The sequence below is a fragment of the Ischnura elegans genome, chromosome 1 (genome assembly GCF_921293095.1).
Source record: "Ischnura elegans chromosome 1, ioIscEleg1.1, whole genome shotgun sequence".
In the NCBI taxonomy this organism is placed as follows: Eukaryota; Metazoa; Arthropoda; class Insecta; order Odonata; family Coenagrionidae; genus Ischnura; species Ischnura elegans.
Genome location: NC_060246.1, coordinates 23,914,533 through 23,938,374, shown reverse-complemented (window position 1 = coordinate 23,938,374; position 23,842 = coordinate 23,914,533). Strand labels below are relative to the sequence as shown.

At 37.2% G+C, this 23,842-nt stretch overlaps 1 protein-coding gene across 3 annotated transcripts in view; it reads right to left on the bottom strand.

The window, feature by feature from the left end:
• The window catches only part of LOC124157223, a 58,752-nt gene that overhangs the window by 17,979 nt on the left and 16,931 nt on the right, over nucleotides 1-23,842 (bottom strand). The window contains exons 6-11 of one of the 3 annotated variants that reach the window (XM_046531779.1): nucleotides 21,395-21,512; nucleotides 17,706-17,794; nucleotides 14,506-14,704; nucleotides 13,348-13,445; nucleotides 5,115-5,281; nucleotides 4,767-4,907 (exon numbers count right to left, since the gene is read on the bottom strand). In XM_046531779.1, coding sequence (XP_046387735.1) covers nucleotides 4,767-4,907; nucleotides 5,115-5,281; nucleotides 13,348-13,445; nucleotides 14,506-14,704; nucleotides 17,706-17,794; nucleotides 21,395-21,512 — 812 coding nt within the window. Of the gene's footprint in view, nucleotides 1-4,766; nucleotides 4,908-5,114; nucleotides 5,282-8,218; nucleotides 8,273-9,260; nucleotides 9,405-13,347; nucleotides 13,446-14,505; nucleotides 14,705-17,705; nucleotides 17,795-21,394; nucleotides 21,513-23,842 lie in introns of those variants that run through there. The other 2 variants (XM_046531787.1, XM_046531796.1) reach the window with 2 other exon arrangements.

Sequence of the window (23,842 nt, the reverse complement as noted above, 5' to 3'; positions counted from 1 at the left end):
GAATATTAAAGTAATTTTATGCGCCTGCAGGCGTGCTAATATATGCATCTGACCTGCGTGATAGAAATTTGGAGGCAAAAATTTCAAGTGAAATTAGGAGGAAAAAGCTGGGAATATAATGAGAAGCGCGTACTTTTTCAGGCTATATTTGCTGTAAATACAATGAGTGAAACTATATGATGACATGCAAATGTGGCACACAGCTTTGGACATCATTGATAGTACGTATGTAGTTTAAAAAACTCTCCAACTGAAAATAAGAAAAAACTAAGAAATGTGAACAAAATTGACAGCATGCAGTATTGAGCTTGTAACCTTCACATTACAAACCCAATACTTAACCAACATTCTAACTCAAGCAGTGTTAACTAAGCTGGTTTGATCTAAACTTAATATGTACTGGTATTTTAAATGCCACCACGGAAAACTGTGATTAATTAAAAGCACAGCATCAATATCTGCTGCTCTGCGAATTCTCATCACTACAATAAGCATGTTTCACAGAAAATTTTTCACTAGGATGTTCAACGTTAAGATATTTACCTTCTGCTCTCAACCTCCAATTAATTTTGAACTAGGAAACACTACAAGAATTCTGAAACTTGCATTTCGAAGATAAGCTGTTTGTCATTGACCAGGAATCACAGGCCTTAAGATTCGTTTATTATAAATATCTATGAATGGCTCACGAAATATCCTTCATGCCATTTGCAAATGTTTTACCCGCAAACTTTAATTAAAAAATAGATGAAGTTAATGAACTCAAGGAATGACATCTATTTGTGTAACAGAGAAATTTTATTTCTAAATTCCTAGCGTCTAAATGGGTTGTTACTAGGGATAAACGGATCCAGGATTTTTTTCGGACCCAGATCCCGATCGGATTCTCGGATATTTTTGGATCCAAATGCATTTTCAAATTCCTGCTATAAAACGAAGTAATTACTCTAATTTCTTCTGGGTACATGCAATCCAGGAATGCTTTTTAGATTTACACGCACATTTTAATATTTTTGCTGATTGAAAATCATTTTTATAAGCTTCAAAATTATTTCTAAAACGATAAAATCTTCAAACCCTCAGGATCTTAAGTGCTACTCTTACGTTTGGAAATGAAAATAGCATTTCAATCTTTGGTTAAACCGTTGACTGAATTTTAATATTCCTCACTTAAGTTTACCTCGAATTTTGCACTTTCTCATCGCATACTGACTTGTGTTTCACCCGCAAATGCTTCAGTTGCGGTGAGGTGGATTTTGCACTTCCTCATGATAGTTTCACGTCATAGTGCATGCACATGGTTTTCTTTAAGTCAATAAAAAATTTTCCACCCAATCAAAGAAATTTTTATTGGTATATCAATAAATTAAATTGCAACTGTGCAATCTGCAACATAATTAACAATGTTTAGAACAAAATTAGCATCACGTTCGATGAGTTGCAGGAACATAACCATTAGGCCGGCCCTTATTTTTCAGATTTTCGAAAAGTTATGTTTTCCTGGTCTCAAAATGATCCAAATGAGGTCTATATTCACGTGTTAAAATTTGGTTACTTTAAAATAACGGCAACCCGTGCCCCAAGGGCCCTAGGTACTAAGGACCCTCAATTGAGTTTTTTGGGGTCGAAAAAGTGCTATTTCTATGTAAAACGTGAAAGTAAAGCCCTTTAGGGACAATTTTCCGTTTGTTTTGACCTATCTCTAAGCGTTTAGGAGATATCGTCCGCCGTAATGTAATCCCCCCCAGGGCGCCACCCCGTACCGCGGCACTGCTGAGGTACGGCCCGCACCACTTACTACAGACTTCCCCTCAACCCCCTCCCCTCCCTCGGCAAAGACTTTGCTCACACTGGCAAAATCTAGCCTCTGAAGAAATGTGCTTACCTCAGAAAGAATTTAATTGCCATAACAATACTTCCAATCCAAGAGATCAATTTATTTTCACTCTGTCCATGAATTTTGGTACATGAACCAAAATAAAATACATTTTAATTTTATTTCTAATTCTTCTGACAATGTTAGGAGCGGAGAACCACACCTTCTTGAATATATTGAAATCTATTCCACCAATAACTGCATTTCGTTCTCCTCTTTATTTGCGTAAGAACTTATTTCCTCAGCCCAAGCAAATTTATCCGAGAGATTAACTGCACTTTCCCCGTCGTGCGTAAAAAATTCAATGGTACCGCTCCTTGCAATTTCAAACAAATCATTAAGTTTTCTTACGAAAGATTCTCTTCATTTCTACTGTAGTTCGTGGTCTCTTTATGTCGTTGCACGTTCATCCATTCTTAGCCATTGCCATGTCATTTTTCTAACTTTTCAATCGCCTTATTTACCGTAATAACAGGAATTCTAGTTTTGTACCATGGATGAGACGCATTTCTCACGGTTTTTCTCACACTACGTCTTACAAATTTCGAACCCATTAGGTGATAGAGAAAACACACAGTACTTCTCTCACTGTAGGTAAATTTGAGCCGATTATTTCTTCACTTTATTTTCTAACCAGTTCAATGCCTGGATTTAGTCTTGATTGCACGGCTTTCCTTGTTGGTCTATTCTTAAAATGAACATCACGTTCATGATAGAGTATTTATTTCACCACTTTCCTCCTTACATCCTAAAATCCTTAGCACCTTCTATCCCTTGCACACTATACAGGCATCCCCCGAGTTACGTAAGAGATGCGTTCCGGCAGACTATGCGTAAGTCGAAATTTACGTAAGTCGAACCTTTGCGTTGGCGCTTCAGAGATTGCTGTATAACAAGTTGTATCGTACAGGAATGAGCGCAACCACATACGCCACCACATCCATCGCTAGAACTGCAAATTTTCACGTTGATTGCTGACTTGGGATTTATGAGCGATTTTTCTACAGAAATTAATGAAATTTCCTTCGAGGAATGACAAAAATGGGTCACTTTGTTATTTTTAGCACGTAAAAAACTCTATAACTATTCGATATTTTTTCTACCATTGGTTGTACGAGCGAATATCTACTTCTTCGCGCTCGCATTCGAAAATTAACGTAATCATTTGAAATACAGTTATCGCTTACGTAAGTACGGATTTACGTAAGTCGAGACATACGTAACTCGGGGGATGCCTGTACACAAGAACTATCTCTCTACAGTGATCTACATCCGTGAACTGACTACCTCGTTTTGCCTTCCTTGAATATTTCTATCTACTGTTGGAGACATGGAAGCCCTGCTCATTCCCTTCATTCCTTTATAATTCATAGACACAATTGTATCATATGCTTATAATATTTTGTGCATAAAGAGCACTTTGGAACATGCCTAGAATGGTTCGCGGCCGTATGGCGACAAAAAATCAAGGTTTAAGGGGTCGGTACCCAGTACATAGGACGGCGTTGAAGGGTTAAAATTGACATAATAGGCTTTAACAACATCATCACACAAGAGGAACAACCTATTCAATACTGCACCACTAGCATGTAAATCTTGTCATCAGGAGCAAAGTCTTTGCCGAGGGAGGGGAGGGGGTTGAGGGGAAGTCTGTAGTAAGTGGTGCGGGCCGTACCTCAGCAGTGCCGCGGTACGGGGTGGCGCCCTGGGGGGGATTACATTACGGCGGACGATATCTCCTAAACGCTTAGAGATAGGTCAAAACAAACGGAAAATTGTCCCTAAAGGTCATTACTTTCACGTTTTACATAGAAATAGCACTTTTTCGACCCCAAAAAACTCAATTGAGGGTCCTTAGTACCTAGGGCCCTTGGGGCACGGGTTGCCGTTATTTTAAAGTAACCAAATTTTAACACGTGAATATAGACCTCATTTGGATCATTTTGAGACCAGGAAAACATAACTTTTCGCAATTCTGAAAAATAAGGGCCGGCCTAATAACCATTCGACCTGTCTGCAAGGGGAAGGGATGGGCAGCAGAAATGTGTAAAGGACAGGTGGAGGGGAAGGAGCATGCTCCCCCATCTTTCAAGCAATGAGGCTACCAATGAAGGAGTCAAGGACGAACATGTCAGATCTTACTATTTTGTGACGTTGTTGCCTTCAAAGCAAAGCCGGGCGACCTATGTAATATATACAGTTGGTGTTTCCACGCCGTATCTTCTTGTTTGACGATACTGATGCCACGCCTGTTTCTTTGAAAACTGTTTGGACAATATTGAATATTGGTACAGTCTTGTTGTAACTAAAAAAAACCTTGTGTGGTCTCGGATAGGAAAAAAAATATCAGAGGCATGGGGAAATGGAGGGGCGAGGGTGTTTTTTTTTAATCTACGAGGTAGTCACTTTTGACACAGTTGTTATCCTATCGCGTTGAGATTTTCCCGATGGTTGTTCAATCTCTTTGTAAGAGTCACACTATGCACCTGTCGTATTTTGCCGAAAAAATTTCTGCAGCTGAAATTCTGTTGCATGAGAGCATTTAAATAAAATGGTTCATGAGAAGGACAAGCATCGCAGTGCAATGGCGCATGCAAAGGTAGGATTGTAACTCTTTCCACTCGCTATGGGATGCAGCATTCACTGAAGCAAAAATTTAAAATTTTGGATCCAGATCCAATGCCTTCAGCAAATTTGGAGACGAAGAATTCCGATAAAGAGATATATCCGCAGATATTTGGATTCGAGGTATCCGATCCAACCATCCCTACCTATTATACCTACACTGGTTTACACATTTTATCTTATTTTTATGCCTGGTTATGAATTCTTACAACTATGACAATTTCCAATAAAAAAGGCAAATAAATAGCTGGTGCTCAAAACTTACCTTGAAAGACAGGTAATTATGTTGTTGATATAATTTAAAGCCTCAGGAATTCTTTCTTTCACTTCCTCTTTGGATGGAACCTTTAGTGGCTTGTCATATGGGATGCTATACTCAAGTCCGAAAGTATCACAAACAACTCCACTACAAGAAAAAGATGTAAACACAGACAGTGTAACTCGGTAAATATTATCAATCAACCAAACGTCTCTTGACTACTTTTGAAAATCTTCATGATTAGGTCAGCAATAAATAAATATCATTGAACTAGAGCCAGTAGTATAATTAAATTGGATTTCTGAACCACTTACAATGGAGACAGTCACTATTATTACTTCATTATAGACTAACCAGAAATTATTGACCTCGGTCCATAAACACTGAAATATTTCAAAAACTTGGAATTCATCTGAGCGAATTTCAGGAACTTGAGCAGTTTTCTCAGACTGTGAAGTTGAGGCTGATGAAGTCCCATCGGTGGTTGCAGTTTTGTTCTCTTTCATAATTTCCCGAAGATCCTGAAAGAAAAGTTTTAATCCAATCGTATTTAAATGTTACCAAATATTCCTTATGACAAAAAAGGAGCCATTGATAATAGCGAAGAAAAATTGTTTTTCTTACCACCAGTGCCACATTAACACACTTAGGGGGACTTTTGGCATACAAGCTATGGGTTCCCACATGTGCACAGATAGTCGCAAGGGAAGCAAGAGGAAAAAACAACTGAGGACCCCAGAATACTTGGGGCTTAATAGCCAATTGCGTGATTGTTCATCTAGTGTTTAATACCATGCATACACATTTTCTTGTATTTTAAATTTATAAGATTTACTACTCCGTCCAAATCCACAAAAGGTTGTGCTGTCAATCTTAGGTCATTGATTTAATGTTTTTTTTCCCTAATAATGGACGGTACATATAACTAAATTACAAGGTATTCAGTGATTTTAATACAATGTTATAAAAAATACTTTACAACTCAAGCAGCACATGCTTTAAGTTTCTAAATAAAAATGAAACACTTAAGTTATTGTAAATGGACATGTAAAAATACACATGAAAGCTAAATGGAAATTTGGGAGATGAAAAATTTAGCTCAGATTCTTTGGTATCTAATAAATACAGCAGACTACCGATTATCTGGTCGTGGTTTATCCATGTGGCAGATTATATGTGGATGAATTCACGCTCCTTTGACGTTTTCCGTGATTTATATAAAGAATAAAATGGACACAAAAGCACCACATTAATGCAAAGCACTGAGCTTATTATTTGCATTGGAATCTCCATTGTTAAATAGGATTATTTTATTTACTTGCTGACAAGGAATGCATTCAGTTTACTTGGACGTCTGCTCCGGCATTGCAGACTACGATCAGCAGCGGGAAAAAACTCTTAATTTTAGACAATTTTTCAATAGCTAATCACTTTTAAATTAAGAGAAATGTATCTATTCTCTTTAATTGCATATTTCACATCACAAATGCGCAATATTACCATGGTATCGCATGTGGTTGAATGCGGCCCTAGGGGATTGGAGATTTTGTCCAACTCAGGCATGTTTACGCCATGACTTGTCAAGGTCGAACTGGAGAGGAAGGGGATATTAGAAGTAAAGGCAGCGTGGGAAGTGGAAATAGAGGTAGCGTAAGTCATAGCCAAGCACTCGCCTACATAGACAAGTTGCCATAAGTTAAGATTTCCTATAACAGCTGCTGCAGGATGGCATGATTGCAGGCCTGTTGCCATATGGGAGTTCTGTCAAAGCATCATGGTGTGTTCACGGATCACGAAGTGTAGCAGCTGTATCCCTGGCAACTTGCACATGTTGCGACTACGCAGTGTCGTGCCTGACAGTGTCGTTTCCGGTGTCCCGCAGTGGTTTGGAAGCGTTCATACAAACCACTTTTCTGAATCTGTGATATTGCAGCCACAGGTGCTTGGTTCACGGAAACCATGTACAACACCAAGCAGTAGGAATACGACTAAAATCACGTAGTTGTCGCTAAAAAGATCACGATCGGGAAAGCAAGCTCTTAATCATTCCGGAAAGGAATCTAAAATAACAGAAAATGTGCTTAAATAATAATAGATTGCGTGATATCCGTAAATTAAGAAAATTACAAGAAATTTAAGTGTAAGTTTGGATTATTCGTGTTTCCCGATTATCTGTTCCACCTCTACCCATCACTAGTCCGGATAATCGGGAGTTTGCTGTATGCGAAGCAAATGAATAAAACTACATATCAATGGCTAACTTCTAACAACATGTATCTCAAAAATGGCAACTTTTCAGGTGAGCAAAGAAACGATTAATTTTTTGTACTTGTACACTAAAATTAAAAACCAGAAGTTCATAAAACTGAAAAAGAAGCATTCATTTACATACAAAGAGTTGCTTTTTGCTTGTATTTTATTTTTTTTAATGTTATTACACTTTGTTTAAGATACCTGTCTCAAACCGGCCGAATTTGAGATGTGTTGTTAGAACTTAGCCAACGATATGTACAAGTCATACACCAAAGCTAAGTGGGGATAGAATCTCTTATCGATGGATTTTACAAAATCTTCAAATCTATGGCCCATCTCAACAACTTAGCTTATATTTGTGCACCACCAAATCCTAATGCAACTAGCAATCTCCTCCTGAAAACAAATACATATACACAATCACAATGGTCATTTCATAACAGAGCACTGCCAAAATGAATCCTTTCCACACAGAAATGGCATCTCAAAGACAGGGGTTCCTATCCCCCATGAGCAAAAACCAGATAGGCAGATTGAGATCCGCATTCATATCAAGATTCAGTATTCTAAGGCCCTTTCCACCTTGGAAAGAAAATCTTGAATAGCCAAAAACTGTGAATAACAATTACATACATAAAAACAACAATTGATGGGGGAAATGATGTGGTCACTTTCTTCCACCCTTCCATCAAACTTGAGGTTCCAAAATCCCTGAACGTTGTCTGATTTCAAATGCATTACCTTTGAAATTCTTGCCTCACATCTTTTTGTTCACCTTCTCTTGGAGTCTGAGGCATTATGATGTGAATAATGCCACTGAAAATGAAGCTAAATATAGACACTTTTACAATTTTAGCTTGTTATACAAATTATTATATACTGTCCTCCCACAGCAATTATTCGCCACCCATTGACTTGTGTTCCCAACTAATTCTAGCAAAAACGATAGTAGATTATCACTAATCAATTTCTTTTGAGTAATCAAATAATGCATCATTCAGTTTTTTTTAATTCAACCACATTCCTCCAACATGGATGAGGGCCAAATGGTTAAATAATAAGCTAGCAATTTGAAAAAGAAAGTAAAAATAGCTTAATGGAAAAGATACTTAGGCATTGCGATAAATGACACTTTTTCATGGGCAAACAAACCTACACCCTACAGTGCTGACATTATTAACACTCAAAATAGATATTAGACTTACCCAATGGTGCTATTGATGATCAATTAAAATGGCTTGTACTTTCCTCCTAAATTTCTGAAAAATAAGGAGGGACTACTGGGAGCTACAGCAACAATTTTCTGATGGTTGAAGATAAATTGTTCAAAATTCAAACAAAGAAAACCCTCACTTATTTTAAATGTGATGCAAGGAAAGGTAAGAATAAATAGCATATACATACATGCCTCTCCCCCGAGATTTTTTTCAAATGCATAATCAATATCTATTCATCTTCCGATAGCAATATATTTACAGAAACTTTGGCAAAGAAATAAGTTGATTGCCATTAAATCAGAAGATTCCAGTGATACGGAGGGGAATTTGTACACACTGAAATAATTATTCACTTTGACCACAACTCACTGGGGAGATATCTGTATGTACATTACATTAAAGGGGGTGAAGAGTTATATTACCATTGTTAAGACTAAAAAAAGACACATGAGGACCAATGTCCGATTTCCAATTTCTATTTACATTAGCAGCAAAATAAGCAAAACAATTGTCAGTTCTATCAGTCAAATTCAATGACAAAAATTTTTAATAATTTTACTCCCAAAAAAAATCGGAACTACATTCTTGGAACTGACATAATTCTGAGATCCGTGCAATTACAAAATCAAGGGATGATTGAGAATGGATTCAGCAAAGAATGGTAATTGCGCATGCAAAAAGAACACCATTCCCAGGAACTTATTTAACACTGCTTACACACAGGGAGAACTCAAGAGGCCATGAAGACTTCTTTATGAGGTCAGAAACGTCACCATATGGCCAATGGTTTTACTTTGGTCTGGACTAGAATCTGTTTAAATTGTTCGGCAGTTGAAAGACATGCTTGAATCCATTTTCAACTGATTAATAATTACTTCAAAATATATTTACAGCATCCTCACGATTATCCGGGCTAATGATAGGGAAAGGCAGGATGAATAATAGGAAAACACAAATAATCCAAAATTTGACTTTAATTTCATGTATTTTTCATAATTCATGTAAACCAAATAATTTATTATTATTTACGTACATTGTCTGTTATTTTAGGTTGCTTTCCGGAATCATTCACAGCTATCTTTTCCCGACCACGACCTTTTTAACGGCGAAAACTTGATTCTACTCGTATTCCTACTGCTCCATGTAATACCTAGTTCCCGAATTCCGCCCTTGCCTGCAAGATCAAGGATTCAGAAAATTGCTTTGCAGGAATGCTTCAAAACCACTGCATGATGTCAGAAACTATACTTTCAGGCACCATGCTGCGTAGTCACGTCTCGCACAAGTTGCCAGGGATGAAACTGCGTGGTTACGCGATCGTACACCGCGATGTTTAGGTAACATGAACAAGGAGCTTGCATGGAGGTAATGGGTAATTTTTCTACGCAGGCAAGTGCCTGGCTATGACTCATACTTTCTTTACTTCCACTTCCCCCACTGCCTTCACTTCTCCTCTCCAGTTTGACCTTGAATAGTTTCGGCATAAGTATGTCCGAGCACAATGAAATCTCCTGTTCCTTAGGGCCGTATTCGACTGAATGCAAGGTCACAGCAATAATTGGGCACTTGCGTTATGAAATATACAATTATAGATTGTAGAAAGCATTTCCCTTAATTTGCAATTAATTAATCATTGAAGAATCTCCTAAAATTAATCATGAGTTTTTTTTTCCTGCTGCTGATCGTTGTCTGCATGCTAGATCAGACGTCCAAGTAATCTTGAAATATGCCTTGTCAAAAAGTAAAAAAAAAAATAATTCCCTTTTACGAAGAGGATTCTAATGGAAATAATACGTCTGATGTAGCATTGCATTAAAATGCAAATATCCTGGTGTTTTTACGTCCGATTAATTTTTTTATAAAGATCGTGGAAATCATCTGACAATAAGGAGTGTAAAACTCATGCACGGATAAGCCGCAACCTGCATAAACCACAGCCAGATGATTGGGAGTCTGCTGTACTTTATCAGTAATGCAGATTTAAATTGGTTTTTAAGTGGTCTAAAAATTAAAAAAAAAAAAAAAAAAAAAAAAAAACTCTTCAAAATACAAAAAATTGGCGAAGCCACATTAACTACTAATACTTTATTGAATTAATTGAAGGTACACAACACTTCTCCAACCATAAATTCTTGTTTGTATACTTTTCTACTGATAATTAAATCTATTTAATTAAAAATGGCTTCTTTCATCTTAAGTTTTCTGTCAATTAAATGTGCATGAACGTTGTGATAAGCATCAGAATATAAATAAGGGCAATCAAACTTTTAAGCTGGAATTGTTATTACTAATTGCCACTACTAATTTTTCTTATGCTAAGTTTTCCCCAATCCAGCATTTCAGTTAGCAAGGACTTGGGAGTACAAGAAAAACCTTCATGTACTCGAAAAAGAATTTAATGGTATTGTCAAATGGAATAATTGGCTCAGTGTGACGGAAGAAACTTGTCTTCGACTACAATGAACGAATAATTATCAATCAGCACTAAAAAGCTTGGGTAGTTACAACACGCAGGCAAAAAGGAAGATGTATAGAACTAAGATAAACCAAGGGGTACAAACAGCATGCTGTAAGTGAAAATGTTTCTTGCAATTAGCACAGGGGGATGTTTTGTAGTAGTGCCCACATTTCCAAATATGACATGTTTTTCATCATCAGGATGTCTCCCTCCTCTGTCTAGATTCACATAGGATTATCCGGAAAATAATTACATAATTGATTTGAGGCCAGAGAAAATATATTTATATTTAACTCACTGGGAAAATCTAAAATCATTTACTAGAATGTAACATATCACAGAATTCTTAACAAGATGAAGGAAGCTTAGGACTTATGAAGGAAGCAATGGAAATAATCAAACAAACATGGAACTAAGGTGAATGGGAAAGAACATTGCCATCGCATAAGAAAATGAGAAAGACCTGAAGAACTTGATGAAAATTGTTCAAAATATTTCTCAGAATACAGGATGAAAATTGATAAGAAAACCAAGATAGGCATGCTGTTTTTCAAATGTTAAGAGATCACAAAGGAATCAAGTTATGCCAAAACCAAAGATTTGGAAGAATCCACATTTTCATATTGCAAAAAACAGGGGATCCCAGACTTTTGTACGCTCCCTTTTTTTTACAACACAATGTGCTCAAATTGCACTTGCACACAAATTTGGGCTGGCAAGCATAGCTTATAACAAAGAAAATTGAATTATGTTGAGTTGAAATGCTGAGAAAAGTTCAGTCCTCACAGCAATAAACCATAAAATGGATTACACTAGTACAGTTAATTAGGTTAACTGTGAACATGGGGACTAAAGCTAAACTTGGCCATTTTTGTTTCTTAGGTATGTACGTATCAACACGATTAGCATGAGACTAATTTGGTCAACTTTCATTCATATTCACTTTTGTACAGATTTTCAGGAACACATTGTATACAAAAGTTTAGGACCAGCTGCACCATTAATCCCATGGCCCAGCACTCAAATGAATGAGCTACTGGAAATTTTCATTGCCTACTGAAATGAAGACCCAAAGATTATAAATATACTATTTATCCAACTGAGATTAATTTGCTGAATACAGTATGCAGTGATTACAGTCATGAACAAAAGCCGTAAAGAGAGTCTCCAATAGTCAGGCTGTGTGCTTTATAAATGTAATGATGTAGAAAATCAAATGAATGCTAAAGAGAAAAAGAAAGGATTGGATAATATAGGATAGGATAGGAAAGAGATTGGGCAACAGCACATACAAAGTGGACGCGACTGTGGTGATGCTGAATATGGAGCCCAAATAGGCCATCAGGAAAGCAGAGGTAAAGCTGAGAAGAGAAGAATAAGAAGCTGAATATAAACCCCTCGTGTAAAATTTATTTTCCCACTTAACTATTCTCAAATATCATGTTTTTATCCAATGAAAAAATGATAAATATGTAATGTAAATGTACTGTAAAAGCTTGTGCAATGTAATGTGCTTCAGTCCATTAATCACATGAGATGATTTTGGCAATTTTTACCTACCCCCCACTACCCCATAGTGAGATATTGTGAGATTTGGCTTGACCCCCTCCCACTAATCTTATATGAGATTGTTAAAAATGAGTATTTTTTGCTTGAATACATCAATCTATGCTTCATTGCATTCATGGCTGCAATTAGTCGAGTACTAGTCATTTTTCACTCCATATTTTTGAAGGAGAAATGGATGAAGAGAAAACACTCTGGCAGAGTAACCTGCGGCCGAGTAAAGTTATACTCCCAGACAAATTGCACCAACTTTTTGCAGCCCCTCACCACGCTCCTACTAGGCACAGATTTGAGCAAAAAAATTTGTCAGTGAATGCCTAGGCAGCTGCCAAGTCACCTTAATTTAATCATAATGAGCTGTTCATCATGTACTCCAGGCAAGTGAGCTGTCAAGCATAGCCACACTTGGTTAACTGGAGGCTCGAGTATATACATTTGATACCACTGCCAGCCAAGTGAAGGTCAGCGAGTATGAGAGGAAATTTGCAAGGCTCTAGTGGTGACATGCTAAGCATGAGTTAGTGATATGTATCATCAAACAATCTGTGGTAAGGGTTTAAGGCCATTTTTTGCAGCAAATAGCTGGAGAAGTAAGCATCAGCTTGGTAAACTGAAAAATACAGGTCCATTTATTTTTCAAACTCAATCACCATCAATAACATAAGAGAACTGGCGAACAACCCTGTTGCGGTGATGCATCATGAACTGAGCCAGAACTGGAAATAGTTCTCAATCCCTAACAAATCCACCATGACAACAGACAACAACACAAACACCAATTGAGCTAGAGGGAGAGTACAATCCAAAAGGATAAGCATGATAACGCATGCTTTCATGTCAATCCCTCTCCCATTTCTCCTCAAAATTAGACAGAACTAAGGAAGGGGGAAGTCTTAACACAAATATTTGACAGAGAATATTTCAACTTACATATTCCTAGAAAAGCATCTTATATGGCCAGAAAAGCACATGTGTTAATTATAAATATGCTTTAACTAAATCTAAAAGCTCCCAATGACAATGCAATCCACTGAGGAAACCTAAGATCCAAAAAAATCACACTCAACACTAAGGGTAACAAAAAAATTCTCACCATAAATGACTTTTCATACTCCGCAGCCATGGCTTGGTAATAATCTGACTTCATTGTCCTACAGAGACTAACAGCTAGTCGTACAACCTTCTCTGCTTCTGAAAGAGAGAAAGCAGATGACATCAGATCACAAAAATTTTTAATTGAAAATACAATTCCGATTACATATTTTCAACAAGCTTTTTGATTAAACAATTCTATGAAATATTACCAATAACATCAGGCTTAACGTTATGATACCTGTCCATAATTGAAAAAAAAATGAAATAGGAAAGGTTCACTATGTTTATGCTCCATGGACATGACCGGGGCCTGTAAATGTTTATTTATGTTATGGCCTATTCATGACTTAAAAATTATCCTCCAAAAGTTCTATGATTTTTCTTGGAATAAGTTGTCTTCTTTGGCAACTCTAGTTTAGTAGCAACTGCATGTATTAAAAGTGTAGAAAGAGGGTCACTATTTGTTAGTATCCTGATGATGTATCCATTACGTTTGAGAATAATCAGTCGGCAAAACCCAAAACATCAGTATTACTTTAAGGGAACGATACATTTACTCCCAAAGAAATAAATAAGGAACTAAGTGCAAAGTTTTCTGGTAAAAAACATGAAGCAAAAAACTAGTAGGATTAGTGGAAAGTGAAGTTATTACAACTATGGTGATTATTAAAATAAAATGGAAGATTTATGAGACATTTTTATAGAACATACACTTTTCAATAACTTCAATTATTGAAAGCATTTCAAAGCATGTACCCTCACCAGAAAAAAATACCCTTACCGAGGTGTTGATTTTGCTTTTGTAAGTTAAATAGGAGAAGCTACTCAATTTCATTTATGACCATGAATTAAACTCCCCTGCCCTTTGTTCCCTCTTACGCTCTGTACATTTAGGCGATTGACTTCCCCAAATGCAAGCAAATAATTCCTTCCCCAGACCTAAGCTAAATACCTGGGTCAACCATTTTGTAGGCAGAAGAGGATTTCATAGAAGAGGCATACCCTCATTTTCTGTAGCAATTTCAGTGGAAAAGGGCAAGGAATTTCACAAATTTATACAGAGAATAAAGGATGCTAAGGATACCAATCTCGCATTAACACATATGAAATATTGCATAATATCCGTTATCAACTACAGGGGAGTGTGATGACATACCTGATGGTTCTCCTTTAGTGAGTACAGCTAATAAATCCTCAACCACTCTGAAGCCAGACTTGTCCATTATAAAGCTGAAGACAGCAATCCAATGCTTGGACAGGTTTTGCAAGGAGTCGAGCAAACTCCAAGGGGGTTTCATGAAAATCACTTTGGTCCACCAATTTTTGAAGACCCTCTTCATTTCAGTTTCAATAAACTATGAAGAAAAATTATATGTACTGAGGTTAAAATGTTATGCAATAAATAGATAATGAAAATGGCATTCTAATTACGATTCACATATGCAACTACAGCGGAAGCTTGTGTCAGTGAGAACAGCACATAGCAAGAATCACATCATAACCAGTGATTGATAACAAGTATACTGCCAAGAGGGCTATGATTAACATGTCAAAAAAATACAGATTAAGCAAGGCCGAGATGTCCATGCTATGGTATGCCCTAAGTATTACAAGACAAATCTAATTAATAAGGCAGAAATCAGTTATTTGCCTATACATCCTTTTGCCTTGCTCAATGTCCACATTCTTCCACTACCTTCTATCCATATCCACAACAGGGAAGGTGTGCAAGTTTTTCGCACTATTCCTACACATCTGTTTTACCATGATATAGTCTATCTGATATCTCTCTTCATCCCCTGGGCTCTTTCATGTGTACCTCTGCCCTTTATAATGATTGAACCACATGTTTACTATGCCTAACTTGTTTCTCCTGCAAAATTCTGCTTCTTTCCCTCCCCCTTGTTCCAGATTCCTAATCCAAATTCTCCCATTTCGGTTCCACCCACCCTTCCCCAACTGAGGCATTCCAGTCCCCCATTACTACTACATTTTTCTTGCTAGGGGATTTCCTAATGCCTCGAGCAGTTCAAACACCTCATATACTTCTTCCTCCTGATGATTGCTGCTGCATATTTAAACTTGAACCTTTTTTGGCCTACCTGCTTCAATAGGGTGGTTTCCTATTATTTTTTATTGCCTACATCAAAAGATTATTACTCCTGGAGTACATATTTCATGCTTTTAGATTTTTAAATAACGATATCTATTTTTAGCGATTAAATGAAAAAAGAATATTTTCAAGCGCACGAAAATGTGACGGCTAAGTAGGAATGATGGGAAAAGTCCGTGTGACGTATTTCTGGTTCCCGCTGCCACCCTGTGAGGTGACCTTGAGGCGAGGCTTGAGCATTGATATGACACAGGCTGCTAGCAGGTAGCAGAGTACCCTGCTAGCAGGTAGTGCTTGGCTTAATATGGATTATTAATACCCTATCAAACGAAGGAAACTTTCCAACCTTGGGCAGTTTTAATAGGTGATTATTAAGACATATTTCCCTGAGCTCTGTGTCTCATGCATGCATTGGTAATCTCAGACGATGTAAAACTCCTATCTACTCGTATAGAAACTAGGTCCCTGTGACGTCACGTGGAGTGGAATCGCATGGGCGCCAATCTGGCCTTTTTCAAATGCGGTTAAAATTTACCATTGCCATTCGTCTGAACTGGGATTTCTAAAACCAAATAATTTGTATATAATGAATACACTAATGGTGGGTAACGAATCGCAATCAATGCCTTTCATTTTCTATGATGAAGGAAACTACCCTATTCTCCATTTCTGGAGGCTAAATGCTAGGTGAGTCACCTACTGGGCCCAAAGGTATCTTGATAGCTTTCTGCAATTGTATGACATGCACAATATTGTATAAGAAGGAGACCAAACATACACATTTCTGACAATACATATTTAAATTTTTTTAAGCTCTAATTGATTGGCAAAAAGCTTTCTAGTTACAACAAGACTAGACCAATCTTCAACATGTTCAAACAGCACAATTTTCAAATAAACAAGCATAGTGTGAGCACACTCAAACAAGACGAGACGAGTGCGTAATGGAGAGGGGAGGGAGCTCGCTCTTTCCCCTCCACCTCTCCATTACGCACTTCTGCTGCCCACCCTTCCCTCTCACTGATATAGTGCTCCCACCTTGCTAACTAAAAATTGTTTATGGGGAACATGCATGACATTTGTTCATCATGCTAGTAAGTCAAATTGAATAGACAATTTTCTCACGAGTCCGAATATATCAGCCAAAACTCTCCCAGTACGCCACAAACGTCATTAAGTGCTAATTGAAAGTGCCCGAATATCGTTTAAGTCACGTGACCTGAAATGACTTCTGACGTCATCACACGGTAAACCATTCACTTTACTAAAAGAGTAGAGCGGTAGCGCCTTCATTACAAGATATTGGAGTAAAAATCATCGTCGAGGTTTGCTGTAATTCCTCAAAGGACAAATTGACTTAAGAAAGATTTAGGAAGGCACAATTTGACAGTTTACTTTTGATGAATTCTCTCATGGCGGCTGATTTTCTGGAAAACAGTGATTGCTTCGTCACTAGCTCAATGTGTGGAGTAAAAGCAAGCTGGTAAATAATAATGTGATTAATAAAAATTACATTACGAACGTTTTTAAATATTTATTTATTGTCCATTAAGTTTTAATAGATCCATTGCTACCTGAAATTCTATCTTATGTACTTACTTAGTAACTACCATGTGGAACATAGATAGTTTTCCCCAATCGGCCAGAGTTGAGATCCAGATGATCGTTAAAAGGTAATAAAAAAGTCTTTGGTAGACACAAAAATTAGTTTCAATAGTTACTATTTACAATGTTTTTTAACTGAAACATACTGCAGAAAGGTGTTGAAATTTTAGTTACAAACAGATTTATAATCAGCAGCTACATTAAAATGTGTTTGACAGTCAAAACGGCATTCTTTTGATTGCATGACAAAGAAAATACCCAAAGAAACTTGAATAATTACTTTGCTTTATAGCCGTCAAGTAAAAATGCATTTGCATCCAAAAACATACCAAGGTCCCACACCTGAAATCAACTATACAATACGGTCCTGGGTCCAAAAAAAATCCTGCATCCGTCCATACCTAAGAATTATTTTTCTCACAAAATATTGAGCCCTGATGGCTCTGTTCACTTCCTTGCATGGCAACCGCTAAATGATAATAAGTCATATGGCAAAATAACCCAATTGCCTTCCACTTTCAAATAGTGACCAACTCAGATTTGAAAAAAGATGCCTCCCTGACTTGTGATGATATGATAGTAGGCTACATGGCAGAACTTTCAGTATATAGAGCAATGGAAGTTGTTCACATACTCACCTTAGATAAAAATTCTTCAAGAAGCGCTTCACACTTAGTATACATCTGGTGAAGTTTAATATCAGTCTCAGATTGAGGAGAATGCTCTCCTATGTAAAAGAAAGTGGTTTATTAATCAATATTTTACAATGAAACAAGTTTTTAGAAATATAATTGCTTGATTGTAGCTAAATTACTTTCTTATCTTGGCTCAAGAATTTCTCAGGCCAAATTATTCCAAGACTGTAATAATAATAGTCACAAAAAAATCCTAGAACCTTCAGGTTAAGCTTCTGAACCATGCACTACGTATGAAAATTCACTAAGGAAAACATGCTTAAAATTCACTCTGGCTGACTAACTGACCACATAAATTAAGTTTTTCCATTTTTTACAATGGCAAAGAGTGAGCAGAAGTTAACAAGAAGGTTAAGTGTTCGGAGTTGTGGAATATCACTTGCATCACCTCATTGTATCACATATGTCGTACGTCTGCCATTTTAGAGAATTGCAGCGTTCTCTGCATGAAAGGGGTGTGTGTCTACTGGGGTATGGCTTATTTAATTTTTCTTGAATTCTTGATTTCAGCCTATTAGAATGTGATATTTGGAGTAGAATCATCGTGCTAAAAAATTCAGGACAATTGCTAAGCATTTAGGTGTGTTGCAAAAGAGCACTAAGTGCAATAACAATTAATTTTCTCAAACAGATGAAGTAACCTCATATTTAGGGGTTTAAATAAATTAATAACACAATTAGAATAAATTATTTTTTTCATCCAACACAGTCACGTGCTTTCTTCTCAACCCAGCACCGGATATTCATGAGTCGCACTCACCGTCAGCCCATTGGTCCTGGGCCATCCATTGATTCAAGTCTGACCTCATAACCTCCCTTGCAAGGGCATAACCTCCCTAGAAGCAATTTCCATCATACAATAATAGTAGAATGTTAATTATTCGCAAAACATTTGCAACCCCAACCGCTCTAATTAACTCATTATTTAAGTCAAGTGCATTTACTAATTTGCCATCAAGACAAGTGCTAAACATTATGTACCTTTGACTGGAAAATTACAAAGAAGCATACTGCACTTTGAAACTTGAAGCACTTTGCAATTTCCCAGGTAAAAGTACATAATTTTGAGTGCTTATCTTGATGAAAAATTTATAAAAGCCCATGACATTAACATGGACAAGATAAAATTAAAAGAAAAAAAACAAATAGAAGCTTTTGGGGTATCAAATGACTGGCGAATAACTGAAATTGTCCTGTTATTGTATATGACAAATTGTGAGTGTGGCTCGTTACACATATTGCAGTGTTCAGGAGACAGAATGTGGCTGTGTTGAATGCCAAAATATTTTATCCCTTGAAAACAGTTCCTTGTACATAAAAAAGTGAAATTCGAGTCTAATGGTTGGAAACATTCTTGGCCCTAAGTATGATGTTAATTCGTCTATTTTAGAAAATAAATTGTTATTGCAATTACAGGCGGTCCTCGACTTTCGTACACTCGACTTTAGTACAATTCGCACTTTCGTACATTCAAAATTGACACCTTTTACTCGACTTTCGTACGCTAAATTCGGACTTTCGGACGCTGGTCTGTAATTTTTTTAAAATTCCCGCTATGTTTATTGCGCATCCCAACATTCAATTGTTTCAAATTGCAGTATTGGCAGTACATGCAAACAATATGAACGTATATAATGAAGGGAATTGTTGGTAATTGACTCTGATCTAGGTGATTTATTTGGGAGAGAGACTGCCTGCTATAGGCTCCTTTATCAAGAGAGGAGGAAAACCTTCATTGAAGATATTTTTCAAAAGAAGTTGACTAGACATCATCGAATAGCTTTCAATAACACTAGTAAGACCTTCTTTCTAATTGTGTTTTTTCGTTTGAGTGCTGTTTAATTCATGTAAACCTTCAGCAACGATATTGCACGACATATCACCCGAATTCCGTTTGTCTTTTGTCTTTTTTGAATAACATGCGGAATATACGCGATCACGAATGTCACCTGCCAAACATCGAATTTTGGTGTAAAAATTAAAAGGTATCCAGAGTGCGGGTTCAACCATGGCCAACTCTAATACATGTTCAATGGCGGGTTTAAAGTTGGCCATGGTTCAACGAATACATTTTTTTATGCTACTTGATATGTCCTTTTATTTATAGTGGACGTAATAAGTGGAATGTCAACTTAAACGCCAAGAGGAAGTTTCACTCGATAGCCAACGGAGTTCTTGTTTTTTAAACTTATATTTGCATTTTCTGCGTATTTTCGAATTAAATTATATGATTTGAGGAGTTTTATTAATATATTATTAAAATTAAGTCAATTGAAATGAATTCCGTGAAAAAAAGGTTTTAGTACGTAAATTCCGCTCTTTTGGAACGTAACCCCTAATTAGTATGGAAGTCAATGGTTCGACTTTCGTACAATTCGACTTTCGTACAAGTTTTCGGGAACGCATTGTGTACGAAAGTCGGGGACCGCCTGTAGTGCTCTTGAGCAAACCACTAAATGCTAAACCATAGACATGATTTTTTTAGCACATTGATTCTACTCCCCACAGCACATTCTAATAGGCTGAAATCAACAATCCAAAAGAAATTAAAAATTAAGCCCCACTCTTGAGAACACACCCCTTTTAATGGAGGGAGTGCAATGACTGTTATGTTTTCATTTGTGATGCTTGTGGGTTCAAGAGCCTTGCGAAAACCTTTGATGACTATTTATATTCAGCACAAAATATCTGATTCACATATTGAGTTGCGTTTCTCATGTAAAACCTGGAGGTGCCATGGTAGATTATGGCTTCCATGTGTGGGTACAGTTACGCATTTCAACTCGAAGAAGGTAGAAAATTTATAGAAAGGTAGGTATAAAGAAGGTAGATACAGTAATTTATATTTTCAATCATCATAACCACAGCAATGCCAAAGGTTTGCCTTCATGTATGTTTAATTTGTTGAATTTTGGGACGTCTTTATTAAATATCACTGTGGCTATTTCCATAATCAATTGATTGATTTATCATTGTTTACTTCAGTTATGATTTTGCATGATTATCAGACATACCCACCCCAGATGAGCTCCAAAGCAAAAATTCTTCATTGGTAACACAACTATGTGGCTTTATATTATGGGAGTTTTTTTCTGATTGTATGGCTCAGTGGCAGATTATTTTGCCAAGTAGTTTGAAAGAAGACCTTTTCTGACTTCTATTGAAACTGATTGCATACAAAATTATTGCAACAAAAATAAAAGATATTCAGGAATAATTCCACCATTTAAATATTCTATCGACCGCAGGTTCAAAACGATCGTGGCTTGTAAAGTTGGTGAAAGTTGATATTATTCCTACACGCTTTATCTACCTTCGTACACCTTCATAATGGACAGTGCCATTCTTGGTCTGTACTTCGCTAAAAGTCCAGCAGTGAATCATATCCATTGGCAAAAGTGGAAAAAGCAGTGTACTCTCATTGGATACTAATTGAAACAAATACGATACTAAGGGACCAGTGCCATCAAGGTGGTGTACACCTATGCTCACTGCCAATGAAAGACAAAAAACAAGTGTTCACGCAATCAATTCAATTATAATACCAATATCAACAAAGAAACTATAATTTAAATGCAACTTGGTACGCATAGCATAGACATAGATTAAATGTAATAAATGTTTGGACTGACCACCACCACACACAATACTTCCAAGTGCTAGAGCTTTATTCAGTTGGTCCTTCCCGAAGGATGAAATTCCTGTCGCCATGGCCTTGTTGCAAAAATTGACATCATTTGAGAGAAGAATCTGAAACAGGAGATTGAAATAAAAATGCTCATAAATGGCAATGATAGTTCAACGAAATTTTTAACAACGATGTAATCATAACATTTTAATATACATACAGATTATGCCCCTATACCAAGAAGAACCCCTATCATATAGAGCATCATAGAAGAGGGATTTTACATCAAACATCAATTAATTATAAGGAGAATGAGAAGTGGTATTCTAAAAACAGAGGAAAAAGTTTGCATAGGTGTCGATATAATATACTAGTATGTACACTGTACTCGAATTTCCTTTTCATGCACAAGTCCATGAAATTCAACAGGGGTAAAGGACTGACTAAAAGCCTGCATCAAAAAATACATAGATTACAGTAAAACTTCGATTTTACGCACTTTGATTTTACATCAAGTCTCGTTTTTACGCAGCGACACTCAAGTCCGGCCGGAAAGCATAGGGAATTCCAATGGTGAAACTTCGATTTTACATCTTTTCTTGATTTTACGCAGTTTTTTTGATTTTGCGCAGCATAACCCCAGCCCCAAAGAGGCCGCTAATCTTGATTTTACGCAGTTGTCTTTCGACACGTTTTGAAAATCCCGACTGGAGCAATATGAAGTTAGGTTATTTATTCGTCTAAATGAGTTACAAAAATGAATACAAGAACGGTTGAAATGACGTCGCGCTGTTGATTGTGAAACTAAAAACATCGCGAATCTAATTATTGCTTCCCCCTACGACCTCTCATTAATATTTCAGGCTCCTTTACGAACGCGAATATCGCTCTTAGTTAAAATTTGCCGTAGAAGGATATCGAAACCTAAAATATACGGCAATCGCCGTGTATGCGTGATCAAGACAAATGATCGCCGGAGATATTAACATTATCACCTTTCGTTTATTATTTGACTTATTGATCGACGCTTTTTATAACATATATATTGTAATTACAGTAGATGGTCATTAATCCGGAATTATGAACTATGGAATATCTATCCCTAACGGAAGGTTTTCTAGAATTTTACAAACGCTATGTTTTCCTTCGCCCCAGCGAAATATGACGGCGAAATTAGCCGTTAAAAATCCTCCCGTGCCAACATTTTGGCTTCCAAGGTGATCCAAAAAAGATAGTCGTACTTCTAGTATGGACGTAAGTCGATGGTGATTCAACACGATGGTAAAAGCATATGTTGTCTCATTCCGCGGGCTAACCCCACATCTGCGGGACGAATGGAGGCGAGGGAAAGTTGATTGCGCGGCGCGCTTATTAGAGCTGATTCAACTTGTATCTCATTTTCAGTGGGTTTAAATGAAACATGGTTGGAACTTCAATAGCTAATAGCTTAACTCCGCTAGGTGGCAAGCATTTATTTTTAACGGAACGGGAGTTAATGCCCTCGGGGAATAACTCGTGTCGTCAATCGTCATGCAATCATTGAAGTCAAATCAAGACGTGAGTGATAAGGCAGTCCCTTTAAACTCAGGAATGGCTTAGTACCATTAAATCGAAATACAAAAAGTGTCCGGTGTCGTTATCAGACAAGGGGAAGCAAAATATTACGTTAAGATGAGTCACACGGCTTGTGAGCCAAACGTCCCGGCGCTGAATTCGCGGAAGAATGCCGACAGAGAAGCTATACCCGGTAGATTCTATCTACTTATGCTAAATTTTCATGGGAAAATGGTTTTTTAATACGTAAAAATTATAAAGAAGGAAGATTGTTCCGGACTATTAATAATTTTTGACGGTAGTTGCGCGGTTATTTAAATAGCTCACTTTAAAAAAGTGATCTAAACACCGGAAAAATCTGATTTTCCGAATATCCCGGGTCCTATGTGCTCCGTATTATTCTTGGTATGCTATTTGGAAGGAGGATACTGATAGCTGGGGTCATTAGTGCCATGAAGTAAGGGCTGGGGGGATAGGAACCCTATATTGGCATTAGCCAGGCTGTAATGATAGGCCTTAAAGGGCTTAACGTCCCATCTGCTGGACAGAGTGGTGCACTGGAAGTGTCCTCCACATTACTCTCAAGTAGGGATAGGGCCATCTCTGATAACAATTTCTCCATGTTTCTGGTGCAACCGCGTAGGTTTGTTGGTGATGACAACAGTTTCGCTGGCACTGCTGCCAGCGTCCTCAGGTCGAAGATGAAGATGCCATCTCTGATAAGTTTCTGCTACTGCCAGGACTTGAACCCAGGCCCACAGGGAGTAAAGCCTTTGTGATGTATTAGCAAAATTTTGCTCCCTGTTAATGGGATTAATTTGGATGACTATCCTCAGATATCTCATTTCTTCAATCCCCAATCTTTGTTTGTTCGCAGGTGGTTAAACGGATTTCCTGA